This window comes from Rhinatrema bivittatum, chromosome 4 (assembly GCF_901001135.1).
Source record: "Rhinatrema bivittatum chromosome 4, aRhiBiv1.1, whole genome shotgun sequence".
NCBI lineage: Eukaryota > Metazoa > Chordata > Amphibia > Gymnophiona > Rhinatrematidae > Rhinatrema > Rhinatrema bivittatum.
This window is the reverse complement of record NC_042618.1, coordinates 357,237,261-357,264,047: the sequence shown is the minus strand read 5'-3', so window position 1 is coordinate 357,264,047 and position 26,787 is coordinate 357,237,261. Positions and strand designations below refer to the sequence as shown.

General features: G+C 44.8%; 1 protein-coding gene across 8 annotated transcripts in view; it reads right to left on the bottom strand.

The window, feature by feature from the left end:
- Positions 1–26,787, bottom strand: part of PECAM1 (platelet and endothelial cell adhesion molecule 1) — a 127,028-nt gene that overhangs the window by 40,585 nt on the left and 59,656 nt on the right. For 2 of the 8 annotated variants that reach the window (XM_029600744.1, XM_029600743.1), the window contains exons 10-14: positions 17,385–17,412; positions 15,991–16,064; positions 14,224–14,289; positions 12,114–12,182; positions 6,252–6,308 (exon numbers count right to left, since the gene is read on the bottom strand). In XM_029600744.1, the coding sequence (XP_029456604.1) occupies positions 6,252–6,308; positions 12,114–12,182; positions 14,224–14,289; positions 15,991–16,064; positions 17,385–17,412 (294 nt within the window). Of the gene's footprint in view, positions 1–6,251; positions 6,309–12,113; positions 12,183–14,223; positions 14,290–15,990; positions 16,065–17,384; positions 17,415–26,787 lie in introns of those variants that run through there. The other 6 variants (XM_029600746.1, XM_029600745.1, XM_029600748.1 and 3 more) reach the window with 4 other exon arrangements.

Sequence of the window (26,787 nt, the reverse complement as noted above, 5' to 3'; positions counted from 1 at the left end):
CCACATTTATTAACCCCTTCAAAAAAAAATGTAGCAGATTTGTGAGGCAAGACTTGCCTTGGGTAAAGCCATGCTGGCTTTGATCCATTAAACCATGTCTTTCTATATGCTCTGTGATTTTGTTCTTTAGAATAGTTTCCACTATTTTTCCCAGCACTGAAGTCAGGCTCACTGGTCTATAAAGCTCATAAAGCCAGCAAGATCACAGTAACCCTAGTGTCCTGTGCTTTTACAGAGTCATTCTCAGGATGGGGGGGGGGGGGGGAGAGAAGAATAGGGATGATCATGATTGTTGAATTTAATTATCAAAATCTCAAGGAGATTAGGATTATCAATGGGGGAAGATGGGGAGGCTGCCAACAGACTGATCCACTCCTGGTTTCATCCCATCACATTCATGGAAATGTAATTCTGTTTTCCCTAAGAAAAGCAAGCCAACATCTACATGAATAACATGCTGGGGGGGGGGGGGGAGGGGAGCCTGTAAAACCAGGATTGGATTAGCCTATTTGGGTTGGCCCGGTTGACCCGCCAACCTTAGGAGCAAATCAGCCTGCCAGAAAAATACTGGAGCCATCTGGCAATCGTAGAATGTGCCCCAGGGTAGAAAAGCACAAAAGCACAACTCCTCAGTTATTAGGAACTTTTTTTTCATGCCAGTGTACAGAACTCTCCACTTTCTGGACACCCACTCGGTACACTCCCATCTATACTGAAATGCTTCTTAATTTACACTCACAGTTTAAGCTATAGGGGCTAGCTCTGTCTCCATTGAATGAAGTCACTACAGCTTTGTGTATCCATTTACTATAAAAGACTTATCTGTGCTTTGCTACTACTGCTATCACTCACCTCATCTATAAACAGTGCATGCACAGAGCTTGCCTCTGTGCGCAGTAATCCGGGTTTCCAGTGTCTGATCTGCTGCTTATCTGCTTAGAACACTTTTCCTGTGAATCAGTCAGGAAAAACAGAAGCCACTGAAACAATACGCTGTTATTACTTTTCCAAATATAACTGAGGCCTTAGCATGTTATGCATATTAGCAGGTGGAATCTGAGATTAAGCGTAGCTGCCTTTCAGGGTTCTGACTCAATGCTTGACTTTCAATTGAATCTCACTAGGCTGGGCTTCCTCCCTGAAACAAAACATAAGTTTGCAAGCATTTCTTTTCCTTGACTGCACTGAATACTTTGATGGATTAATTTACCGGGCTGTTCAGAGCAGGCACAGCCATTTCAGCTGTTCATAGTAAAGAAAAGAAAATGCTCAATAAAAAGGTTTTATTCTTTTAGCTATAATTAGCGTAAACAAATTGTCATCTAATCCAATTGTTTAAGGCAATATTGTTCAAGTTCCAGTTTATTATTATTATTATTATTATATTTATATTTATTAGACACCTAACTCAAGACTTTATGCAACATACAATTATAATTAAAATAAAGCATAAAATAAAACAAAAACCAAACACAGAATAATCAAACCAACACAATAACAAATACAAAAAGACAAAAATAGTAATAGCCCACAGGCTGGTCTACTATCCAAAGAGGTCTACTATAGATCCAAAGAGATCTGACTTTCCTAAAACAAAGGAACAGGCTACTCACAAATAAAACATGTCCAGAAACCTGTTTGGAAAGCTAAATTAAATAACCACATTTTGTGCTCACTTTGGCAGCACATATACTAAATAACCACACTTTACAAAGTTGTTTTTTTTTTTTAAAGCTAACTTTACAATCAGATGAAGTGCAGTTCCAGAGTTTAGTGCCAAAACAAGAGAAAGTCTGTTTCTAGTCTACATAGTGGGTAGTTGACAGTGCTGTAACCCACAAGAGAGCTTCTTGTGAAGAAGGTAAAGCTCTTGATGGCTGATACCAATTGAGCTTATTCTTTAGATATCTGTAACCCAACCCAAAAAGAGCTTTATAAATTAAAGAAAGAATCTTAAACCGGATCTGTGCATTCACTGAGAGCCACTATAATTTATGCAAGGAGGATGTAATATAGTTTTGCAACCTTAAGCTCAACAGAATGAGAATGGCTGTGTTTTGAACATACTGTAGCAGTTGCTTTTTATGAGTGCCCATGCAGAAAGACTGGATGGGCAGGCAGGTCTCGTACCTGTCTGCCCATAGTAATATGGTGCCAGGCCGCACTTTGGGGCAGATTTTCAAGGATTTACGTGCGTATGGCGGTTACTCGCGCCGGGCCTATTTTCAAAAGGCCCGGTGGCATGCATAAAGCCCCGGGACGCGTGTAAGTCCCGGGGCTTGAAAAAAGGGGTGGGGCGTGGGCAGGCCATGGTGATCCAGGGGCGGGGCAGGGGCGTGGCCAGAGGCCTCTGCATGGCCGCTGGGCCTGGGATGGCGCGCCGTCAGTTGGCCGGCACGCGCAACGTACTTCAGCCCCAGGGCTGAAGTAAGTTTTGGAACAAAGAAAACAAAAAGGAAAAGATAGGGGGGGAAAGGGTGGGGAAAGGGTGGGGGAGGTAGGGGAGGTAGGGGAAGGGAAGGGAAGGTGGGGGTGGGGGGGGGGTAAGGTAGTTTCCTCCGAGGCCGCTCCGAAGGCCACTCTGGAGCGGCCTGGGAGGGAACAGGGGAAGGCAGTGCGGCTCAGATAGGGCTCGGTGTAACCAAGGTGCACAATTGGCACCCCCTTGCGCTCGTGCCAAGTAGCGCGCACACATGTAGGCTGCGCGCATATGTTTTAAAATCCGGCCCTTTGTGAGCAGGTCTGGCTTGGTGGGGAGCTGATGTGACTGGAATTTTGCAGTCCATTAGGTCAGGGTTTTTGTGGTTTGAATTCAAACCACCTGGGATTTGGGAACTGATTGGTTCCCAGGCGTGGGGGGTAGTCGGGTAATGGGTGGAGTTTGGGTATTGCTTGCTGTGTGTGATAGGCGGAGGTTTACTTGCCTGCCAACGTCAGAGCTGCTGCATCCCAACTGCCCTTACTTCGTTGTTGTTTTTTTATCAGTTTTGGTTTCATCGTCACAGCTGGGGGGAGGCGGGTAGCCTGAGTTGATTGGGGAGTTCCCAATTGGGGGGGGGGTGTTTCAGCCTGGTGATGAATGGCTGGTTAACTTGACGGTGGTCATGTCAGGATTTCCGGTGAAAATAACTCCTTGCTGGGAGGTGGCAGGGGTTGTGGGTGCGGTTATTGTAATGACCTTATATATAGGCCAGGTGGCCTGTTGGTGTTCATCTTGCTGGTAGGTGGCGGATGTACACTGTGGGGGTTGCTTGCTTTTATTACATTTGGCTCGGGCTCCTGGTTATTACTTGTAATAAAGCTGCGGCCTGTTTGATCCCATTCAGTAGTTTGTGTATTTCTTGTGTGGATCTTTGTGAAAGGGCAGGAGCGGGAGAAGTGTAAGTCCTGGCTACCCATATTATTACAATAATCCACTATCAACTGCATAGTGATAGCGCTTTCATACAGTGCAATGCAGCCTTCAAAAAGTATTGGTTGCATTTTGGAAACACTGTATTTTCTTCTTAATTTTTAATGTTTGTGTACCAAGAATTTCTTTATTTGCATATATCCTCTTAACTTAGTGGTACTCAAACCAGTCCTCAGGCCCCACCTAACTGAAAACCTGACTGCCTGGGGAGGAGGGATGGAGCCTATTTGCGTACCAGTGCTTTAACTCTCCACTGGGTCCCATTAAGTACCTGGACTTCTATGTGCTCCTCTCTGATAAGCCCTAGCAAAGGGTTAGTAGGAAGCCAAGAAAATAGCTTAGTTCACACAATACAACTGAATCCTTGTAGAGAAGTTTTATTTAGCTTTAAAAAGCAGAAAGGATTGCCCACGCTATACCACTTTTGCATGATTTTCCTATTCGGCTGTGATTTTTCATTTTAACATAAATGAAGTGTACACGGCGCTGTTGAAATGTTTGTTTGATTCAAGGGGCAAAGCATTTTGGATCTGCAGTCTGATTTTTCCTTTTAGAGAGAATAGGATGCTATGTCCCAGAATGCTTTGGGGTGGGAGTTAATTAAAAGACTAGTTTAAAAAAAAAGTACTGATATTCTATTTCTCTGAGTCACATGTTTGTGCTTTCATGAATCTACAAATCTGTTTTTACAGCCCAGGAGAATTCTTGCCTTTTGTCTTGATAAACATGTTCTTGTCTGCTCCCTGAAAGCACAGAGAATTATTTTGAGGAATTTCGATTTACTTTTGGGTGAAGAATTCTGAAAAGGGGGTAAGACCAGTAGTTCTCAGCATACCCTCAGCAGGCCTGGATTTTAGGATATCCATTATGAGTATGCAGCAGATATACAAATAAATAGACATTTTGGTTACCCTGAAATCCAGACCTAAGAACCCCCAGGTAAGATGTCAATAAGAGAAGCACAGCATTTGACAGATACATTATACAAATAGATTTTAGACAAACAAGCCACAACACAGCCGTGCTACCCATCAGTAGAACAGGAGGGAGAAAAAAAAAAAGCAGAGCAGAGAGAAAATGGTCAACAGCAGCTCCTCACATTAGCAAACAAAACAGACTCATTTTCCTGATAGGAACGTTTGAGGAAATCCTCCCAAGATTAAGCCTCTGACAAGTTCCCAACAGGAAATTCTCATCCTGTGTGCAGTGTCCTAGTAAGGCAAGAGAAGCAATGCAAAAGTACAGCAAGGGAGCTGCAAAGCAATGGGAGAGGAAGCTAATGTGGCACCTCTGATACCCTGTCTGGGGCATGGCAATGCCCCCCTGCTCTGAAGAGGGAGGGCTTGCTCATCATCCGAGCTCTGAGTGAGAAAGCAGGAGGGCCGGAAGATAAGCACACTGGGGTCCCTGGCTTAGCCGGACTCAGGGTGTGTGCCTATCGGGTTCCCAAGCTGGAAGGAGACACAGTCTCTGGGCACTGGCCAAGAATTATCCCTGCCATGACTGAACTAGATGGGGGAGGGGAGGGAGGGGAATAATAAAATGGAGACACCCAGCCGCTCCCCCCCCCCCCCCCCACACACACACACATCCTTTTCTGGGTAGTTGCAAATGAAGGCTCATAATGCCTGCTCCCAGCCCTGGTTGCGACTGAGCTGGAAACCCAAAACAGCAGAAGGAAACAGACAGTCCAAAAAAATAAAATAAAGACAGAAAACAGTATTTTACAGCTGGAAAAAAAAAGGTGGTGTAAATAAAGTGACTAACAGGGATTCTTCAACCCCATTGCTTAGCTGCTGGGGTTTCTCTGGAAGCAAAGCTTTAAAGCATGAAAAAGATTCACTGCTCGCATAGTAGTTCCCTACTGAAAAATTTGCGGGCAGTGTCTCCACATGGGTTTGTTTTTTGTTCACATCATGCCAGGAATGAAGCTTGCCCGTAACTCAGGGTATGTTGGGTACGATCTCGATCTCTGAAATGTAACTACTACCGCATTCCAACACTTGCATTCAGGCTGATGCAATAGCGGTGTGCGTTAAAGGGGCGCTCATGATTGAGCGCCCGCCCCCTTAGCGTGCTCCGATCCACCTCTCTGGGGCACCCAATGCAAATGGGCTGCTGCGGTACAAGGGAGGTGCTAGGGGAAATTGTGCACCCCTAGCGCCTCCTTGGCAGCGGGCGCCCTGGAGAGGGGGCTGTCAGCCACCTAGGAAAACAGACGCTCAGTTTTAGAGCGCCCCTTTTCCTAACCTGTGCACAGCCAGGTTTTTTGCATGGGGAGGAGGAATGGATAATAGCCTCGCCAACATTTATTTGCACGTGATGAGCGCTATTATCTACACGCGCGATTGGATGCATGTTTTGGAAGTGCTAATCCCTGTTTTGCATCCAGGGGTTATGGATGTGTGTCCGAAACGCGCATCCAATTGCGGGTTGAGCCATGTGCTGCAGCTGGTGCACGGTATTGCATCGGCCTGATTGTGCTTAAGAGAGCTCCCGGCTTTGGCTATGTAGGGGCTGCCAATGAGCAAATTCATGCAAGGGATGTAGATTTAAATTTTAGTCTGCATTCGAAAATGAGAAATACTAGTAGGGAGGCTATAATACAGGGCAGGATGGTTCCCTTGCAATTTACCAGTGCATTGTGCTCTATTATTGCTTGCCTGGACAGGTAATTACCAAACGGGTTCCTAAATACCTCTCAGGAAGAAGCTTCATAACTGCAGTGCTTTTTTTTTTTTTAATACCTTGCCCCATCTGCCCCTTCCCTCCTTGCCCCTCTGAATCTGTTGTCTTTCTGCCCATGACCTTCATCTGATTTGTTTTCTAGCTTACTTACCATGCTTAGCCTTGCTCAGTTCACTATAAACTGTTTCAGTCTCCTTCTTTACGGCGGCTGGAAAATGTATGGGCAAAAAAAATCAATTTATTTCCTTGTTCCCCCACCTTTTGTACACATTTTCTTTTGCTTCATGAAACTTTGTAACAAACAGAGCCCTGGATTTTACTCTTGCATGACACTTCCCCTACAGTCACCTCTAAATCTCACAATCAGTGCAGTGGTTTCTTTTCCAAAGTTACTAATATGATGTAGTTAAATAAGGGTAGTAATAGTTTGGTTTTTTTTTCCCACAGTGCCGTCAGTGTACACAGAACCAAACCCGAACATTCATATGGTTACAGAGTCCCTCCTTGACAAGCAAGTAAGAAAAAGTAACTTTACTGTAACTAGTTAAATTTTGATGGGGACTAGTTACTGTTGCTAGTTTATTTTATTTTATTTTAGTTATGGCTCTGTTTTCCTCTCCCTCTTTACCTTCCATCGTGTCCATAAGCCATTTGTCCAGATGATCCAAATTACTAGTTACTCTTACAAGACAGCATTTCCAGCGCTGCCCAGAGCAGCTGCCTTCTCTTCTGGGTCTGTAGATGAGAACCGCAGTCCTTTCCCAATTGCTATGGACTACAGCTTTTTCCACACTCTCTGCTCATGTGGGCTGCTGAGTTTCCCGTGCGAGAGTTAGATTTAGCGCCCCATCTCCAAGCCCAGGTGAGGTTCTCCCTCTAGAACTCCTCCCGGAGAAGGTTTTTTTAGGCCAGGCTGCTTACTGAAATCCTTCAGTTGAGTGTGTTTAAGCAGAGCTATGCCACTGCTTCAGTGAGGCCCAATGTCCTACATTACCACTTATTGCTAAGGTACCTGGCTATTTTGTCACCCATGCTTGAGCCACATCGTGTGGCAGACTGCAGAGTCTGAAGGAGCCACGTGCATATGTTGGCTTCATTTGAACCTAGGAACATGGTAGATGACAGCAGAAAAAGACCAGTTGGTCTATCCATTCTGCCTGGTTATCCTTGCCCATATTACAAGGATATATCCCAGCTGCCAGCCATAGATGCTTGACCACTTGAAGGATATCACCCCTTATCCAAGCAAATGTTTTCCTTCTTCATCACTGATTATCTGCCATCTTGGGTAGATAAGCGTATAAGAAGCCACTCTTTGTACAGCACCCATCACTCCCGTATCTTACCACCAAGACTTGTAATAATTTAAACAGCTACCAAAACTGTTTTGCCCAAACATGCAGCCTCCTTCCTGGAAAGCACTCAGCCCCCAGCAACCTGCTGGCACTGACCCACTTGGCCTCTGGGGAGTTGTAGTCTGCTGCTACCAACCCAGCCGCCCCATGGCCTGTAGCATCACTGGGTTGTGCTTACTTTCCCTGCAGTTCCTTTATTGTGTCCCTCCACCTTTCTCCTTGCCTCTGCTCTTGAGGGAATGAAGGGTGGGCCATTTGCAATATTGCAACTTCCCTATCCTAATCCTACTGCTGTCATAGAATATGATAATAGATAAAGACCATTAGGCCCATCTAGTCTGCCCAATTTCATTCCTGGAGTAATTCTGATCCCACTGAGCTTTGCCTAAGTGTTTGAAAGTTCTGTTATTGTTTCTGTTTCCACCACCTCCACTGGGAATCTATTCCATGTTTTGACCCACCCTTTCGGTGAAAACATCTGATGTATGCCCCACCTGAGCCTCATTCTGTGACCTCTTGTTCTCTCTGGAAAAGGCCTGCTTTTTTGTGCTTAAAGAAATGTACAATGTAGGACTTCACAGATAATGAACGGTGGATTTTACATTTGTGGGGACTGTCATACAAGCAGTAGAGTCTTTACTCGTTATCTTCAGAACCAAGTGCTTATAATCATATAGTCCCATTTTTTATGGGAGATTGTGTGCAATAAAATCCATTTTGAAATGAAATAACTTTATATGTCTTTGTCTACTGAAATATCTTCCAAAACATACCGAACACCTTCACAATAAATTAGATTGTGCAGAACATCAGTCACAAACAAAAAGCGGTCATCTTCATCAATAGTTAAAAAATAAAAAAACAAAATCCCATCATCCAGACTGAAGGAAGGCTTTGACATAGCCTGTGTTTTGGCAAAGAGTGCCTGTGTCAAAGTACAAAAAAATGCAGTTCAAATGGAGAATTCTTAAAGAGCATAATCACCAACATCCAAAAGGCTTTAAATCCATAGGATTTATTCAGAAGCAAGAAAAAAAAAATCTGCTTCCCCCAAACTTAAAACAAAAAAACACAAGATGGGAACCAAGATGGAAAAACTTATGCATCCTTAAGAAGGTAACGGTCACGAATTGTCATAAAGAAACAAGGGCAGATGTATCCATTTCATTGTAATCGCAGGAAATATCTAATAAATGACCTCAGTTGGGACATTTCCTGCGATTACAATGAAATGGATACAACTGCGCTTGCTTCTTCACAACAATTTGTGACCGTTACCTTCTAGAGCATGGGTGAGAAAATCTTTTGAGCTGCGGCCCCCTTCCATTCATGCACTTGGTTGCAGCTCCACAAGATGGGTTACTCTCTTTCTACAGATATATATATATATATACACACACACAAATACATGAAGGGTATTCACCAAGCAGCCACAATGCCTAGCAGTGGCTCTAAGCTCTCATTTTGTCTCTGTTCAAGTTGCTGAAAGGAGTAAGCTCACACATATACATAGGTACAGAGAGGCAGATATGCTGAACACAGACGGATACAGAAAGAAACAGATATCTCATACTCAAATAAATGCAGACACTCCACACCCAGACCAAGAGCGAAACAGATACCCAGACAACAGACCCACAAACTGACAGACACAGAGATCCCCCACACAGATCCAGTCACCCCATACCCAGACAGACAAAGACACCCCACACGCAGATACAGGCAGCCCATACTGAGACAGAAACCCAACAACCAGACAGGAACAGACACACCGACATACTACACCTAGACAGCACACCACAAACAGACACAAAGAGAGGCATAGATACATCACACCCGAAAACAGGCGGATCTACCACACCCAGACACAGAGAGAGACACAGGAAACAGACATCACATACAAAGACATAGACCGCACACACAGACCAAAGCACACTGCATCCGGACACACACAGGCCACACAATGGTAAGGACCAGAAATTTAAAAAAAAAACCAAAACTTAGGTGCCAGCCATATTTTTTTAGGAGCTGAGAAAAACTCCATTCCACACTGCCCAACATTGTTGTTTTGTTTTGTTTTTTCCTCTGGCCTTTTTGCACATTCTCCTCCCCAGCATCACCATTCTTTTCTCCCGGCAGGCGGCAACTATTATCAGCCTGAGGCCTGAGGGTGGCAGGTCTTCCTGGGCTGAGGAATACTTCAATGGCTGTTCCCATGTCCATTTCTGCCACAGAGTAAGCAGTTCCTCACCTGGACCCGCCATGTCAGAAGCAGCTCTGTCGCTGGCCCACTGAAAGATGATGTCACTATGTGCTGGCAGCTCCCGCCCTCGTGAGCCTGCAATGCCTCCACAGCACCAAGACTCAACAGTAGAGCCATTTATTTCTTCCCTGACTGAGCAGTCAGTGTGCCCCCCCTTCAGAAATGTTCAAGCCCCCCCCAGTTTGCTCACCCGTGTTCTGGAGGATACATACTCCAAAAAAAAAGGGGGGGGGGGGGGAAACCAAACAAATCCATTGAAAAACAAAGGCTACTAATATGAACAATAATTATTAAATTATTCAAATCTTGTTTTATTTTAAATATTTTCTAAGGTGTCAGCAAGCCAGACAGTGTGTTCAACTTTCAATGAACTGCCCTTATCTATACAATCATCCACCTTATTTCTTTCTATAGTGTGCCAAATTACGTGCTGATATGTGCTGAATAAAATTTCTCAAAATTCTTATCACAGTTCCCAATTCCTTATGGTTAAATATCATAAACAACGCCCTACATAAAATAGAAGCATCTTGAAAGGACGTTCATGTGGCAAAGTAATGTCTCAAATGAAGAGTTCGTATAAATCGAAACAAATGAGTCACGGCCGATGATTCACTTGGTAAAAAGCTTCATCAGGGGGTCCATTTTAGGGAATTTTTACGTGATTGTTCATCTGGAGGATATATATACATTTCCATGTTGGCTCCTTTCTTTTTTTTTTTTTATGACAATATTCTTATTTGATTTTATCACAAAGAATAACATCAAAACTTTTTTTAAGCAATTTTTTTTCCTGTTTGTGAATAATTCCTATGGATTTAAAACCTTTTGGACTTCAGTCATTCAGAAGATATTTTCCACAAAATCTACTCGTAGGAAAAGAAGCAAGTTTCAAAGTGAAATGATGCATGTACTTTCACTTTGAGAATTGGTGCAAAGCCTGCAGGTAAAAGATACCATGTGGTCATTGTCCCAAAAATGGATTCCCCCTTGTACCAGTACTTCCCAAACCTGACCCGGAACCCCACAGTCAGTCAATTTTTCAGGATATCCACAATGAATATGCATGAGACAAGTTTCCATACCCTGGAGATTCAGTTTATGCAAATATATCTCATGCATATTCATGGTAGATATCCTGAAAACCTGACTGGCTGTAGAGTCCCCAGTTCAGCTTTGGGAAGCCTGGCTTTATAGTCTACGAATTCTCCATTGGAAATATATTTTTGTACTCAATGCACACATTTCAGGTCAAAACACAGGCTTTGTCGAAGCTTTTCTTCAATCTGGATAATGGTGTTTTTCGGGCAACTATCAATGAAGATGGACCATTTTCATAAATTTGTGACTGATGTTTTACACCACTGTTTCTCAACCAGGGCCAGTCCGTGGCAGTTTCTGTGCTGGATCGCAGAGCAGCAGTATTGTAGGAGGGAGATGCTGAACAAACACAATATCACTCCCCCTCTCTCCATCCCATCCAGCTATCCATTCCCTTTAACAGTTTCCTTGCCCATTCTCATTCCTGCAAACCACTTTTTTTTTTTTAAGTTGGGGCTGGTCGTGAGGCCTGTTCACAAAGGGCCAGATTTAAAAAACTACGCGCGTGAAAGGTGGTGCTATTGGGCGCGATACTGGCGGCGATAAGGATTCTTACCTTTCACCGTCAGCGAAGTCTTCCCCTTCTGGTGCGGGCTCCGCCCAGATTTAGATATCGCGTGCAAAAAGTCCCTTTTCGCGTGCGATACCTTTGGAAAATGGCCCCCTAAATTAGCTGCTTAGTGCTGAAAATCAGTGCTGAGCTCCTCACATTTTTCCCCAACCTAACTCCACCCCTTTATCCATCCACTTTTTATACTCCTGGGAGCCTAAATTTAAGAGCTCAGCTCCAGTAAATTTTCAAAATGGCCAATTTAGGGTTGTAACTCCAAAAGTTAGGGGCCTAAACCCTTTGAAAAATCAGCCTCCGTGTGTGTGTGTGTGTGTGTGTGTTTTCACATTTCTTGGCATAATTTACTGTGAAGGTGTGAGGTGTTTTTCAGAAGGTACGCACATTCACAGGGATATATCAAAATGGATTTTATTATACATGATAATTACACATAAAATTGGGACTATGATTAGAAGGACTCAGTCCTGAAGATAACAAGAAAAGAATCCTACTTCTTGTATGATAATCCCTACATCCTGTATATAAGAAACCTTTTATCTGTTATTCATGATATGTGAAGTCCTGTGCCGTACAGGAAATGCCAAAACACACTACACATCCTGGTACCTGTACAATCCCTGGAAAATGGTGGTATAAATAATTTAAAGATCCTATTATTTCAGAGGGGGGAGGAGCGTGGCTTATCACTATGACATATAAGCACATACATATCTAGTTAATTACCTCTGTGAGGATCAGGCATGGACAGCTGAACTTCTGCATACTGCACCTCATTGTTCGATTGATCCAGGCCTGGCCAAAATAACGATTGTATTACTAGTGAAGAGGTTTTCAACAACACGCTTTTTGCTGTGCCTTTTCAAATGGTAGTAGTACTTTTGTTATCTAGAAGAGAAAATTGCTTTGGGCCCTCTAGAGACATAGAAATGCCCTACAACTTCAAGTTCCTGTTGATATGGAAAGCTTTAATAGATTTTATGGATCATGACATGAAAACCTGAAACAGTCCAGTTTGATCACTATCTACACTCAGTGATACCAGAATGGATTTTCTAGGTTGTGGAATGCTGGAGTATTTCTTCTGAATATTTGGAGACCAACTGTACAAACAAGCTAGTTTAGTATAAGCAGGTATTATCGGTGTTTGTATGTTATATGCAGATACCATTTGGCATCATAGGAAAAAAAAAAAAGAAAAGCCACATATCCTTGGTATTATTCACTCTTTTACATAAAACTAGATTTTTTAAGTGTTCATTACAAAAATTGTCTATATTTGTCTTTGGAAAGGAAAGGCATTATCTCACTTGATACACAAAATATTGACAATTTTCCATTCTGTCCTCAAAAAATGTTTGTTGGTTGTTTTTTTTTTGCTTTAGAATTTTATTTTATTTTTTAGATTTTGCACCCTTTTTCACCTTCCATTTTCATATCTCCTTCCTCAGATGGCATACTTAGGTGGCTCTAGAGAACCCTTGCTGTCTGAGAGCTTGATGGGTGCTTCTTTCAAGGTGCACTCTTAGTACTGCTCTTTGGCTGTCACTGTTCTCCCCTCTCCAGGTCTGAGCATAACTACCTCTGCATTGTGGCCAAGCCCTGCTGGCCACAATGGACTTGGAATCTGACCACAGATCTACTGCGGTACAGCGTGAAGTGCCATGGCCTGATTCACAAGGCTGGCCCATGCTGGCATATTTCACTAAGAAAGAAAATTAAAGCTTGCCCCTTGTTTTTCCCCCCAGTATGTCCCTTATCAAAAGTTGCTTGACTCAACATATACAATAAAAAGTAGAAAGACTGCAGTTGTTACTATTGCCTGCACCCAGTATTGTGTTTCAAAGTTAGAATATGGTTAGTGTTTAGCTGAATCCAAATCTGTAAAGTGATCCATTTCTGAAGGGAGACTTAAGGCCAGTCCTGGCTTTTGAGCATCTCCTCCCATTGCATTGTGGTACCTGTTGTACCGATTTCAAATGCAAGAATCAGGACTACAAATACCACCATACATTAGGAGATAAGCTGAAAAACAAGGATTGGCCAAAATTCTTCCTCCTGGTCATCTGGCATCCCTGACAATTCATAGTACATCCAGGAGGACATCTTGTTTTATACTTGAAAAACATGCTACACAGGAATTAAGAGATCCTTAGAACTCACAGAGTCCAACAGAAAAGTCCTTAATATAACTATTTCTCCCCCAGCTTTCAGGGTTCTTATTATTGTGATCTAATAACCCCATTTGCAGAAAATCCCTAGAGTTCTAGTGAAGTCTTTGATTGTGATCATGGATCGCAAAGTTTTGGTCAGATATTTAAGAAAATGCATGGCCTTTGCCTGCTGTTGCATTGTTTGTGTGTTACTGAATTTAATAGTGAAAGGGTATTGGGCGCCCCCCCCCAGTTGCGCCCCCCCTACCTATTTCAGCGCTGACTGTGTGCTTCTCAGGGCGCCAAGCCGTAGGGGGCGCCAAAGAGCAGCCACATAGTACCGCAAGCGGGATAGAGACTGCGTGTACTATTTCTCTTTGCCGCAAGCGGGATAGGCCCTGCTTGCGGCACCACGTGGCTGCTCTTCGGCACCTCCTATGGCTCAGCGCCCTAGGCGACCACCAAAATTTGCCTAATGGACGCGCCGGCCCTGCTCACAACCATGAAAAGCCACAAGGTAAAACCTGCATTGTGCCATGTGGTACTCACATTATGGTAGCTTTTAACCAACAACTTATTTCCATCTTTGCAAAGTTATATTAAAAAGCACCCTCAAATTCCTAGGAAATATAATTGATAGCAAAAACCCAACTCATTATTACGTTAAATAATGCTATTTTTACCTTTCTTTTCTTCTGCTGCCTTTATAGCATGATTCTCCCCATCTTCATTAAACGTCGGTGCTGAAACTGAACATCAAAGCACAGAATAAGCTACTAATTCAGTTCTAATATGATTTAATATAAAAAGATAATCAGTTCTTACTAATTTGTGCTGTTGGTTTACTAATAGAGTTAACTGGTTTAAAAATAAACCACATACTAGTCTGATTAATAAAATGATATATATTTGATGATCCTCAGTTTGTTCCCATCTATAATCCTACCTAGTCATGGCCTGCTATCTTAGCTCAAAGCCGCTTACTTGTTTCTTGTTGTGTGTCTTGTCTGTCTGTCTTGAACAGATTGTAAACTCCAAGGTGTAGGGTAATTTTCAAAAGGAACTGTGCACAAAAGTTGGCTTTAAAAATTTGCAGGTTGTCCTGGTATGTGTGTGTACATATACACATGTAGAAAGTTATACCTGCTCCTGGGTGTTTCTCAAGTCTCTCTGTTTTCTAATTTTCTAATTTCTTTTTTATTAGCCAATATCAATCAGGGGAATAAGTTACAGTGGACAGCATTCTGTTGACGCTGGAAAACTCAAGTCATTGATTCTTTGTAGGTAGGAGGGAAGTGCATGCCATGGATCTAGTGCTGCACCTCTGAAGGCTCTGGACCTAGCTTTTTCAGTCAGATTATTTTAAGAGTTGCGGCGGCTAGTTGTGGTTGTAAGTCTGTGCTTTCTATGCCTCAACTCTTGCTACTGAGGCTAAACGTATGCCCAAAATAGGGTTTCATGACTACTTTTACATGCATAACCCTCTAAGTGATTTTCAAAGCACCACTTAAACAGGGATTTTTGCGCATAAGTTGCTTTGAAAATAAAACAAAAAAATGTCCACTAATGTTGTCTTATGACACACAATATTATATGGGCGTTATTCAATAAGGGGTAGATTTTAAAAGGTTACGTGCAGGCGTGCATGTGCATGCACCACCCGGCGCGCACACATGTACGCCTGATTTTATAACATGCGTGCACCTTGCGTGCGCCGAGCCCGCTCCGAGCTGCGCTGTCTTCCCCCATTCCCTATCCCCCCACCCCACCTTCCCTTCCCTTACCTCCCCCGCCCTTTTCCCCCTACCTTTTTCTTTTTTTCTTTCTTGTTTCCAAACTTACTGCCGGCAGCAGTTGGCCACTGTGTCTGGAGCCTATGGCCCCGCCCCTGCCCCGCCCTACCCCTTTTTGCAAGCCCCAGGACTTACACAAGTCCCGGGGCTTTACGCATGTCGCAGGGCCTTTTTAAAATAGGCCCGGCACGTGTACACTTTTTAAAATCCGGCCCTAAGAGTTTTTTTCCCCACCAGTAGGCACAGAATTGGGAAAAAGGTTCTTTTTGAATACGGCCCTATGAATGAAGAGCAATTTTTCTGCGTGCAAAAAAAGAATAAAATCTCAGAAATATTGATTATGATAAAATAGCATTGTCTTACTGTAAGTATAAAAAGGCATAAGGCAGACTGCTCAATAATGTAGGTATAAATAAGGCCATGAAGAAGCCACTGAGACATCCTTAAAGCACTGCTGATTCACCTGCTCAGAAATAGGACCCGGGGTTTGTTATTCTAGGCTAAGATCAGAAACTTCACTAATCAAAACTGAAGGAGATTAGACCTATAACAATGCTAAATTTAAGCTGTGTAGGTTGTAAATGGGTTTACAACCTGTTTTTCCTCTGTTGGGAAACAAGAATATGCAAATGAATTAGCCAAAGAGAGCTTCTTTACCATAGTGTGATTCTGCCTCATTGTTCTGCCCTGGCGGTGGCTTCTCATTGAAAGAACTTGTCACTGCTGCAGGTCTAGGATTAAAAGAAACACAGAAATGTTAAAAAGTTGAATATGTGAGCATATACCTATAGAATGTAAAAGGGACGTGTGTAATTTTTTTCTGTTTCATGACCTTCAAATGATGGTCACGACTTGGTCTCGCTGGGCACCCCAGGCTCATTTTTTTTCCTACACTTCTGTGGCAGTCGATCTCACAAAGATGAGCCTTAGGGCTGTTGGGACCCTGGGTATGAAAGTCATTTGGGGGACCCATAGAGGCTGAGTTTTGATGACCTGTACAAGCATGTTGGACATTTTTTAATTTCATTTTCACTTTACCTTTTCTATAAAACTGCAAGGAAAGTATCTGAATACATTACTGATAATAAACATATTCTGTGCTGAAAAATGTTGGGGGTCCCCTAAAGTGTGGGGCCTCAGGTGGCTGTCCAGTTTGTCCTCCCCTAAAGCCAACAGTGGAGCAGCCAAGCTTCCACACGTGGAGACTACACTATAGGCTTAGATAATCACGCCAGGAGAACTGTTTTATACAGAATGAAGCACAAAATCAAGAATAAACTATTGTGGAAGCTGGGCCAGACAGATAACATGGACTCTTTCCCCTCCCCAAGGCAAAAATCCCTGGCCCTAAAAAGTGCGTGACCTTTATTCTGCACAGCTGCTGAGCCATGTGAGTGGCTGAACACCTGGAGATATCCAGACCATTGAATTTTTTTTTTCACATGGGCTGATTCCAGAGTATTCAGATCTCTCTCAGAAAAGATATGCTCAGGTTGGATTTCTTACTAAGTGTAGTTGGCAGCTGCCTAGGGGGTTCCACAGTGAAGGTGGCACCTTCTCCTCCATCTTGGTGACGCTTTCTTCTAAGTGCTGCTTAGCCTGATCAGCGGCATTCTGTCGGACCCTCCCCCCTTACAGGTGCCAGGGCAGGCCAATGGTGATTCTGGTTTACAGTGCTCCACCTGATGCTGGCCTGTAAGCCTTCTGTGCTTTTACGGGAGCGGGCTGAGGAGGCACTGCCACTCAGGGAAACTCTGCCAGGATAGAGGAGGCAGCACCCATTTCAGCACGATGCATACTTGGAGGAAGACACAACCCCCCCCATGCTCTGCTCTGGCACCTAGGGCAAACAGATAAATCTGACCCTGAAATACTCCTATGTGTGAGTTTCTTGCACACCTTCAAATTTCACAGAATTGAGGGCTAAGGAAACATTTCATGGTGTTTAATTCAACAGCAAACGAAGAGACAGGACAAAGGTTAAAAACAAAATGTAAGCATGGCAATTGCTCTAAATTTTCCAGCAATTAATTGTTGAAAAAGATCTTTACCTGGACATTTCCAAAGTCATATGCTTGGCTAGAAAGGGAACGATAAAACATCCTGGGTTAGACCTGTTGCTAAATGAATTCTGAAACATAGTACTGTTAAATATTTCCATTGGACTATTTTTTTTTGCCATGATATTTTGTGATCCTTCTTTTTCCCTTTATAGGCACTTTGGAAGTTATGCTGCCAGCTCATCAAAGTTCCTTAGCACAACTGAAAGAAAGTCTATGATCTTAAGTTGGTATAAGGAGGAAGCAGGATGGTGACAGATCATCTGCCCAATATTATGGAGACATTAAGGAACTGGCACAAAACTGCACCATTTAATCGGTAGAAAGCCAGAGGAAACTGCTAAAACATACATAATAAAAAGACCCTGCCCCTTAGATACTTCAGAGAATACATCACAAAATCTATTTTCACAAATCACATCCGACGGAGCGCACTGTTAGCCTGCTATTGGAGCGCACTGTTAGCGCACTGTTAGCCTGCTATTGGACGCACGCGTCCAACCTGCGGCACCTAATAGCGCCCTCAACATGCAAATGCATGTTGAGGGCTCTATTAGGTATGCGCACGGGATACAGAAAGTAAAATGTGCAGCCAAGCCACACATTTTACTTTCAGAAATTAGCGCCGACCCAAAGGTCGGCGCTAATTTCTTCCGGCGCCGGGAGGGTGCACAGAAAAGCAGTAAAAACTGCTTTTCTGTGCACCCTCCGACTTAATATCATAGCGATATTAAGTCGGAGGTCCCAAAAAGTAAAAAAAGTAAAATAAATAAATAAATAAATTTGAATTCGGTCCGCGGCTGTCGGGCCGAAAACTGGACGCTCAATTTTGCCGGTGTCCGGTTTCCGAGCCCGTGGCTGTCAGCGGGCTCGAGAACCAACGCCGGCAAAATTGAGTGTCGGCTGTCAAACCCACTGACAGCCGCCGCTCCCGTCAAAAAGGAGGCGCTAGGGACACGCTAGTGTCCCTAGCGCCTCCTTTTCCCCGTTTTTACCGCGCCACTTAATTTAAATACAGAATCGCGCGCACCGGCCCTTTGCCGGTGCGCGCGCCGGGAGAGTGGGCGTTCGTCCGCTCTCCCGCGGACTTTACTGAATCGGCCTGATAGTAATTTACAGAGCTGACAGTTCAGTTTAGAACCAGAAACCTTTCTCAGGGTGAATAACAAGAACCAATCTCCCATATTTATAATTCAAATCTGTACCATCTTTTGTGATTTATGAAACAGCTTTTGTGAAATACTTTGAAGTGCTAAAGTTTTTTTTTCTTTCTTATCCATAGCATTTTAATTTAGGCATGGGGAGTAATCTATATCCACCCACTGATTTTTTTTCACCTTCTGGGATCCCCAGAGAATCCAAAGGATAAACTGGGGTATGCAGTTTATGAAAAGTGTTTTTTCTATAAATTAACCTTGTATTGGGGAACAAAGATCTGGCTGCTTGAGAAGATTTTTGGGTGCCTGCCTACCCCCTAATTCAGTCAAACTGATCATGATTCAAAGCTTAAGCCTCCCCAGGTTAGACATGTATTGCTGAATAGGGACCTAGAAAATGGACAGGGCACAGTCAGGGCTGAAAATTCTGCAACCCATTCCAGAGTGCTGTTAATTAACACATGCTATAATACAACAATTACTTTGTAATTACTTATGCATACACAGGTCAGTGACCTCTTATGTGTCATAATAGAATTCTAAGCTGCGCATGTTACATCATGGGCATTTGCTAAATTTATAATACTGAATGTAATTTTAGTTACAGAATACACAGTGACTAGTGAGTAAAGGAAAATTGGTTCTTACCTGCTAATTTTCATTCGTGTAGTACCACAGATCAGTGCAGACTGCTGGGTTTTGCCTCCCTTCCAGCAGATTGACAGAGAAAAACTTCAAGAGCCCCCACTCTTAAACCAGTGTGCCACCTGCATCTCTTCAGATAAAATCAAACAGTCCAAGTATAGGTCAAGCAAAGGACAAGAAGAAATGACCCAACTAACTATGTACATGGGAAACTGGGAACAGAATAAAGGAAAAACCTGTGCCCTTCTTCAGCTGGTACTGCACCTATAATACTGTAAGGACAGATCGAGCGGGCTTCCAAAAAAATTCCGGTCACCCTCAATGGGCGGGCATCTGGACTGATCCGTGGTACTACAGGAACAAAAATTAGCAGGTAAGAACCAATTTTCCTGTCCCTGTACGTACCCGGATCAGTCCAGATTGCTGGAATGTACCCAAGCTTCCCTATCCGGGGTGGGACCTTGAGAGTTCTGCTCGAAGAACACTGTCCCCGAAATGGTTGACATCCAGAGCCTGGACGTCCAACCGGTAGTGCCTGGCAAAAGTATGCAAGGGCTTACAAGTCTGCAAATTTCTTGTGGTGAGACTAACTGACATTCAGCCCAGGAAGCGACCTGCGACCGGATCGAATGAGCTTTTAGACCATCTGGGACAGGCCAACCGCAACAAATGTAAGCGGAAGCAATAGTTTCCTTCAACCAACTGGCTATGTTCGCTTTTGATGCCTTATGACCCTTCTTAGAGCTACTCCGTAACACAAAGAGATGATCCGAAACCCAAAAAGGATTAATGATCTCTAGATAACACAACAGAACCCTCCTGACATCCAGTCATCTCAATTCTCTGGCATGAGGTACATCTCTCTCGACATTAGGAAAGGCAGGAAGCTCCACGATTGATTTAAGTGGAAAGCAGAGACAACCTTAGGCAAAAAGGAGGGAACCACCTGGAAGGAAACACCAGAATCAGAAATGTGTAAAAAAGGTTCCCTGCATGAGAGGGCTTGAAGTTCTGAAACCCTCCAAGCTGAGGATATCACCACCAAAAACACTGTCTTTAGAATTAAATCTTTCAGGATGGACTTCCTGAAAGGTTCAAAAGGAGCTTCACACAAGACTCTGAGAACCAGATTAAGGCCCCAAGATGGACATACCGGGCAAACTGAGGGATTCAAATGCTTCACCCTCCGTAGGAAATGTACCACATCAGGATGTGCCGCCAATGGCACCCCGTGAAGTTTACCTCTCAAGCATCCCAACTCCGCAACCTGCACACAAAGGGAATTAAATGACAACCCTTTGCTGAGGCAGAAAGCTAGAATCTGCGCCACCAAAGCCTGCCGAGGAAAGGCACCATGCTCGCGGCACCAAGATTTGAAGACCTTCCAAACCCGAACATAAGTCAAAGAGGTAGATGTCTCCCGAGCTTGCAGCAGGGTGGTAATAATATCTTCCGGATAGCCCTTCTTCCTTAGGCGCTTCCTTTCAAAAGCCAAGCCGCTAGCAGAAGCAATCCACTTGGTCAAAAAATATAGGGCCTTGATGCAGTAAGTTTGGAATATGACTCAGATGTAGAGGTCCATCCACTACGAGTTTGACTAGATCGGCAAACCAGGGCCTCTGGGGCCACTCTGGTGCCACAAGGATTACCTGCCTTGGGTGGACTTCTATCCTCCTTAGAAGTTTGCCAATCAGAGGCCATGGTGGAAACACATAAAGCAGAATATTGTGCGGCCATGGGAGTACTAGGACATCAACCCCTTCTGCGCTATGTTCTCTTCTGAAACTGTAGAAATGGGGTGCCTTGGCATTTGTTCGAGTTGCCATCAAATTGAAATGAGGGATACCCCATCTGCGTGAGATGAAGGAAATCACTTCTAATGACAGTTCCCACTCTCCAGGCTCCAGTCTTTGACGGCTGAGAAAATCTGCTTGCACATTGTCGGTCCCTGCTATGGGGGATGCTGCCAATAATGCTGGATATTGTTCCACTCGGGCCATTAGCTGCTTCGCTTCAAGAGCTACCGGACGATTTTTGGTTCCTCCTTGACTGCTGATGTAGGCCACTGCCATCGCATTGTCTGACAGTACTCATACTGCCCAGTTGTGCAAGAGTGGGAGAAAACTCTGTAATGCCAGCCACACTACCCTGGTTTCCAGTCGATTGATGGACCACTGTGCTTCTTCTGTTGACCATTGTCCCTGGGCTGACTGGTTTTGGTACACTGCTCCCCAACCTGAGAGGCTGGCGTCCATGGTCACTATCACCCACTGAGGCACCTCGAGGTCCACCCCATGCCTCAAGTGTTGTTGGACAAGCCACTAACCAAGACTGGACCTAGCGGACTCTGTGAGCAGTAGGGGAATCTGAAACTTCTCCGACCTCGGATCCCAATGGGACAACAACGCTGTCTGTAAAGACCTCATATGAGCAAAAGCCCACGGGACCAATTCCAGAGTGAACGCCATGGATCCAAGGACCTGCAAATAATCCCAGACTCTGGGCACAGAAACTTCCAAGAAGCGATGTACTTGCGTCTGTATTTTGTCGATTCATTCCTCCATCAGGAAGACCTTGCCCATCTGGGTATTGAATCGTGCTCCTAAGAAGTCCATGATCTGAGTAGGGTGAAGATGACTCTTGGCCTGATTGACGACCCAACTGAGGAACCTCAGATGATACAAGACCTTCGTCACCGCCTGCTCGCAGAGTTCTACCGACTTTTCTCGAATAAGCCAGTCGTCCAGGTATGGGTGAACCAACACTCCCTCCCTCTGGAGGCCTGCTGCCACCACCATCATCACCTTGGTGCAAGTGCAGGGCACCGTAGTTAGACCGAATGGGAGGGCACAAAACTGGAAATGCCTTCTGAGGACAATGAAGCTCAGAAAACTTTGATGGTCCTTGCAGATACTGATATGTAGATATGCTTACGGCAGATCCAAGGAGGCCAGGAACGCCCTGCTGCGCACTGCCACTATAACTGAGTGCAGGGTCTCCATCAGAAAATGTGGTACTTTGAGAGCCTTGAGAGCCAGAATTGGTTGGTAGGAGTCTTCCTTCTTTGGTACCATAAAATAGATGGAATAATGCCTTACTTCACGCTCTTCCCAGGGAACGGGGACAATAGCCCCTAGGCACTCCTGTGGAGGATCTGCCGAACAATTTTCTCCTTCATCGGTAAACCACAGGGAGATATCATAAATAGGTCTTGAAGAGGGTGAGCAAATTTTAAAGTATAGCCATGTTCTATGATGCTTAGAACCCACTGATCTGAAGTAATCTTGACCCATTCCTCGTAGAAAAGACATCTGTCCACCAATGATAGGAAGGGAGGAATGGGTTGGCCGAATCTCATTGGGAGGACTTGGCCCTGAGGGAACCTTGACCTGTCCCATCTCAGCTCGCTCGACACCCTCGAAAGGACTGAGACCAGGACTGTGACCTCCCCAAAGTCTGCCGTTGGCCCAGACCTGCCGCCATGCTCTGGCGGAAGCGTCTCTGCCCCCGAAAGTGAGAGCAGGTTGGGAGAAAACCTTTGGATCCCCTAGGTTTATCCTCAGGTAGCTTATGAAATGTATTTTGCCCAAGGATTTTATCAACTGCTCCAAGTATCCTCCAATCAAAAGCTTGCCCTTAAAAGAGAGAGCCCCAAGCTGAGCCTTAGAGGAAACATCAGCCAACTAATTGCGCGATCATAGGAGCCTCCTTGCTGACACCGCTGATACCATAGTTCTGGAGGAGGTACGGAGAAGGTGGTATAAGGCATCCACCCCATAGGCCACTGCCACCTCCAAGCGCTCTGCCTGCGCCGACTCCTGAGGTGGGAGTTCCCATGTACTCAGTAACTGTTGTATCCACCGTAGGCTCACCCTAAGCATGAAACTGCTGCAGACTGCGGCTTAAATGCCCAGGGCTGACACTTCAAAAATCCGCTTGAGGTGGACTTCAAGCTTTCTATCTTGGAGGTCTTTAAGGGCCGCCGCCCCTGCCACCAGGATAGTGGTCCTCTTCGTGATTGCTGATATGGAAGCATCCACTTTAGGAACCTTAAGCAGCTCTAAGGTCTTGTCAAGCAAGGGGTAAAGTTTGTTCATAGTCCGGCCCACTCTTAGGTCCATCTCCGGATTATCCCACTCCTAGACCATCAGCTGTTGAACCATCTGATGAAACAGAAAAGTCTTGGCTGGGCCATGTAAGCCAGCCATGACCGGATCCACCATGTCTAGGCTTGGGTCAGCCTGGGGAAGCACAATGCCCAGTTCCTCCAGAACATATGGAATCAGGGGATCCAAGTCTTCCCTCTGAGATCTTCACCATCTTGCATCACCTCCATCTGCTAGAGACAGAGAAATACTGAAGAGATGCAGGTGGCACACCGGTTTAAGAGGGGGTGCTCTCAAAGCTTTTCTCTGTCTCCATTGCTGGAAGGGAGGCAAAACCCAGCAGTCTGTACTAATCTGGGTACATACAGGGAAGGAACAATTTCGGTGTCCCCAAACCCTGCTTGTCCTTAACCTACTACCAGGGGGGATGGTCCCATGAGGACCTGCCAACCCCCTGGGAGGATTATGCTTCTTCTCTCTCTCTTTTTTTTTTTTAAATTAATATCTCTCTTATATTATTATTTTTTTTTACTCAGGTACAGAACACAGGTTTTGCACCACCTCCATCTGCTGGAGACAGAGAAATACTGAGAAGATGCAGGTGGCACACTAGGTTAAGAGGCGGTGTCTGCGAAACTTTACCTGTCTCCATCTGCTGGAGGGGAGGCAAAACCCAGGAGTCTGGACTGATCTGGGGGTATGTACAGGGAACTATTATTTCATTTATTTAAAAACAATTTATATGTTGCATTATCCTGCATTCTGTTAAAATAATCAAGGCTTTCTGAATTTAAAGCCTATAGGATTGTCCAAAAATCCTCATTTTGCAAAAATGGTTTGACTTTTCAAAGTATCTGCAGCTGGAAAAATGAGCTGCAATGTAAAAAATCCCAGTGTGGCCTTAATATTAGAAACAATTGGGAAAAAAAAAACTGGATGTCATCTGCATAGATTTGAGAATACATATCCAAACCAGTGAAGCGCTTACAAATCAGACTACTATAGATGTTAAAAAATGTGGGTCCCCAGTTGATGAAGAAAACTATCAGGATTCTGCCCTATTATAAAATACTTATTCAACACAATCAGAGAGATATGATTGAAACCAAGTATAGACTATTCTTGTGATGCCACAGGCATGAAGCCATGGTAATAATATGGAATAATCTAACATATCAAATGCAGTTGATAAATCCAGTAAAACCAGTATAAATTTGGCGCCCATATCCAGACCACATTTCGGTGCTGTACCTAAGTCAGAAGCTGAATTGATACTGGTCAAGAATAAGTCTTGCAATTGTTTCAAGATGGCAGTCTCAATGACTTTCACCACAATGACAATGAAGCATTCACTATATGAGCGAAATTACTAACAATCGGGCCGATACAGTAAGGTGCGGTAGAAAGAGGTGCGTTAGTGCCGGGCGCACCCACGTTTGCCGCACACACAGTTTGAAACACATACCGCTCGATACTGTATTTAAATGGCATGCAAATGCAAGCTGCGTCCAACGCACGTCCATGAAGCGCAATCCATTTTACTGTATAGGCGCTATACAGTACCTATACAGTATCCTGGGTGCGCTGGTACCTGTCATTTCAAATGTCATTTCAAATGTCATTTCAAATGACATTTCAAATGACAGGTACCAGGAAGTGGATCCCAACTTTAAGCAAAAGAAAACCACTTTAAGCAAAAGAAAACCTAAAAACCTAAAATCCAACGCACCGGGAAAGCCACTCTTCAGATCGCGACTAATCCCATCCCCCAGCCCCTGCTCACCTGCCCTGGCCACGTCCATGGGTGCCGGTCTCCGGAGCAGCCCCAGTCCTCTCTCCCCTCCTCCCGAAGCAAGGCGCAGAGCGAAAAGTGACTTGACATGCTATTAAAGTATTGGAAATAAAGTGTAACAAAAGTTAACTTACTTTTTCTTACAGTCCTCTCTGCCCTCCTCCGGAGGCGCGCACCGCGGCTCCCCTGCCTCCCTGGGGCAGCCGGCGGCGAAAGCGGCCCCCGCCGGCGAAGATGGATGAACGCACGCCCGTAGTGCAATTTGGGCGCTCAAGCCAGCAAAGGCGCGTGAACGGGCATGCGTGATGTCACGGCATTCGTTCATACGCTTTTGATGCCTTGAGCACCCGTCCCAACTTGACGGGCGCTCAAGCCAGCAAAGGCGCATGAACGGGCGTGCGTGACGTCACGGCGTTCGTTCATACGCTTTCGGTGCCTTGAGCGCCTGTCAATTTGGGACGGGCGCTCAAGGCACCAAAAGCGTATGAACAAACGCCGTGACGTCACGCACGCCCGTTCATGCGCCTTTGCTGGCTTGAGTGCCCAAATTGCACTACGGGCTTGCGTTCATCCATCTTCGCTGGTGGGGGCCACTTTCACCGCCGACTGCCCCCGGGAGGCAGGGGGGCTGCGGTGCGTGCCTCCAGAGGAGGGCAGAGAGGACTGTAAGAAAAAATAAGTTAACTTTTGTTACACTTTATTCCCAATACTTTAATAGCATGTCAAGTCACTTTTCGCCCTGCGCCTTGCTTCGGGAGGAGGGGAGAGAGGACTGGGGCTGCCCCGGAGATCGGCACCCATGGACGCGGCCAGGGCAGGTGAGTGGGGGCTGGGGGATGGGATTAGTCGCGATCTGAAGAGTGGCTTTCCCGGTGCGTTGGATTTTAGGTTTTCTTTTGCTTCGGGAGGAGGGGAGAGAGGACTGGGGCTGTCCCGGAGACCGGCACCCATGGACGCAGCCAGGGCAGGTGAGCGGGGGCTGGGGGAAAGTTTGCCGCCTACCCTTACCCCTGCCTCTAAAGCAGGGGTAAGGGTAGGTGGTAAATTAGCAGGTAAAAGACGCAGCAAGATAGGTTAAAAAGGAGATAGTCGGGGTGCACATTACTGTATGGGAGGGAATAGCTAATCGGATCGTTTACATACATATATATGCCGCGGGTGGAAAGGGATACGCGTCGAGTAAAAGAAGCGGTAAGGATCGGTAAAAAAGATAGTGAATCGCGGGTTAGACTTACGCGGCCAAATTGTGAGTACACAGCGGGTTAGAAACGGGGTAACTGCGGCCGCGCTTTACTATATCGGCCTGTCTGTCAGGAGCTAATGCCTTCTTGATTACTGTATCACAAGGATTTAAAATAAAATTAAATACATTCATGGCCTTAATGATGGTCATTACTTCAGTCGCAGATACCCATTCAAAAAGGAGTCCATCTCAAATCTGGGCTCTGATCATGTCTTGCTACTCATGGTAACACATTTTGAAATTGTGCACGCAAATTCAGGAAGGCAGGAAGATTTAATGTTAAGTGTTACTTCACCTTGTTCTGCTTGCTAGAACATGAATCTCTCTGACTCTAGAGTACCCCAAGGCTAACCAGGTTATATCCTACGCAGGCTGATTAGAACCCCTAAAGTATTCTCTAATTCAGTGTTTCCCAACCCTCTTTCCTGGATGCTAATTTCTCCAATTGGGT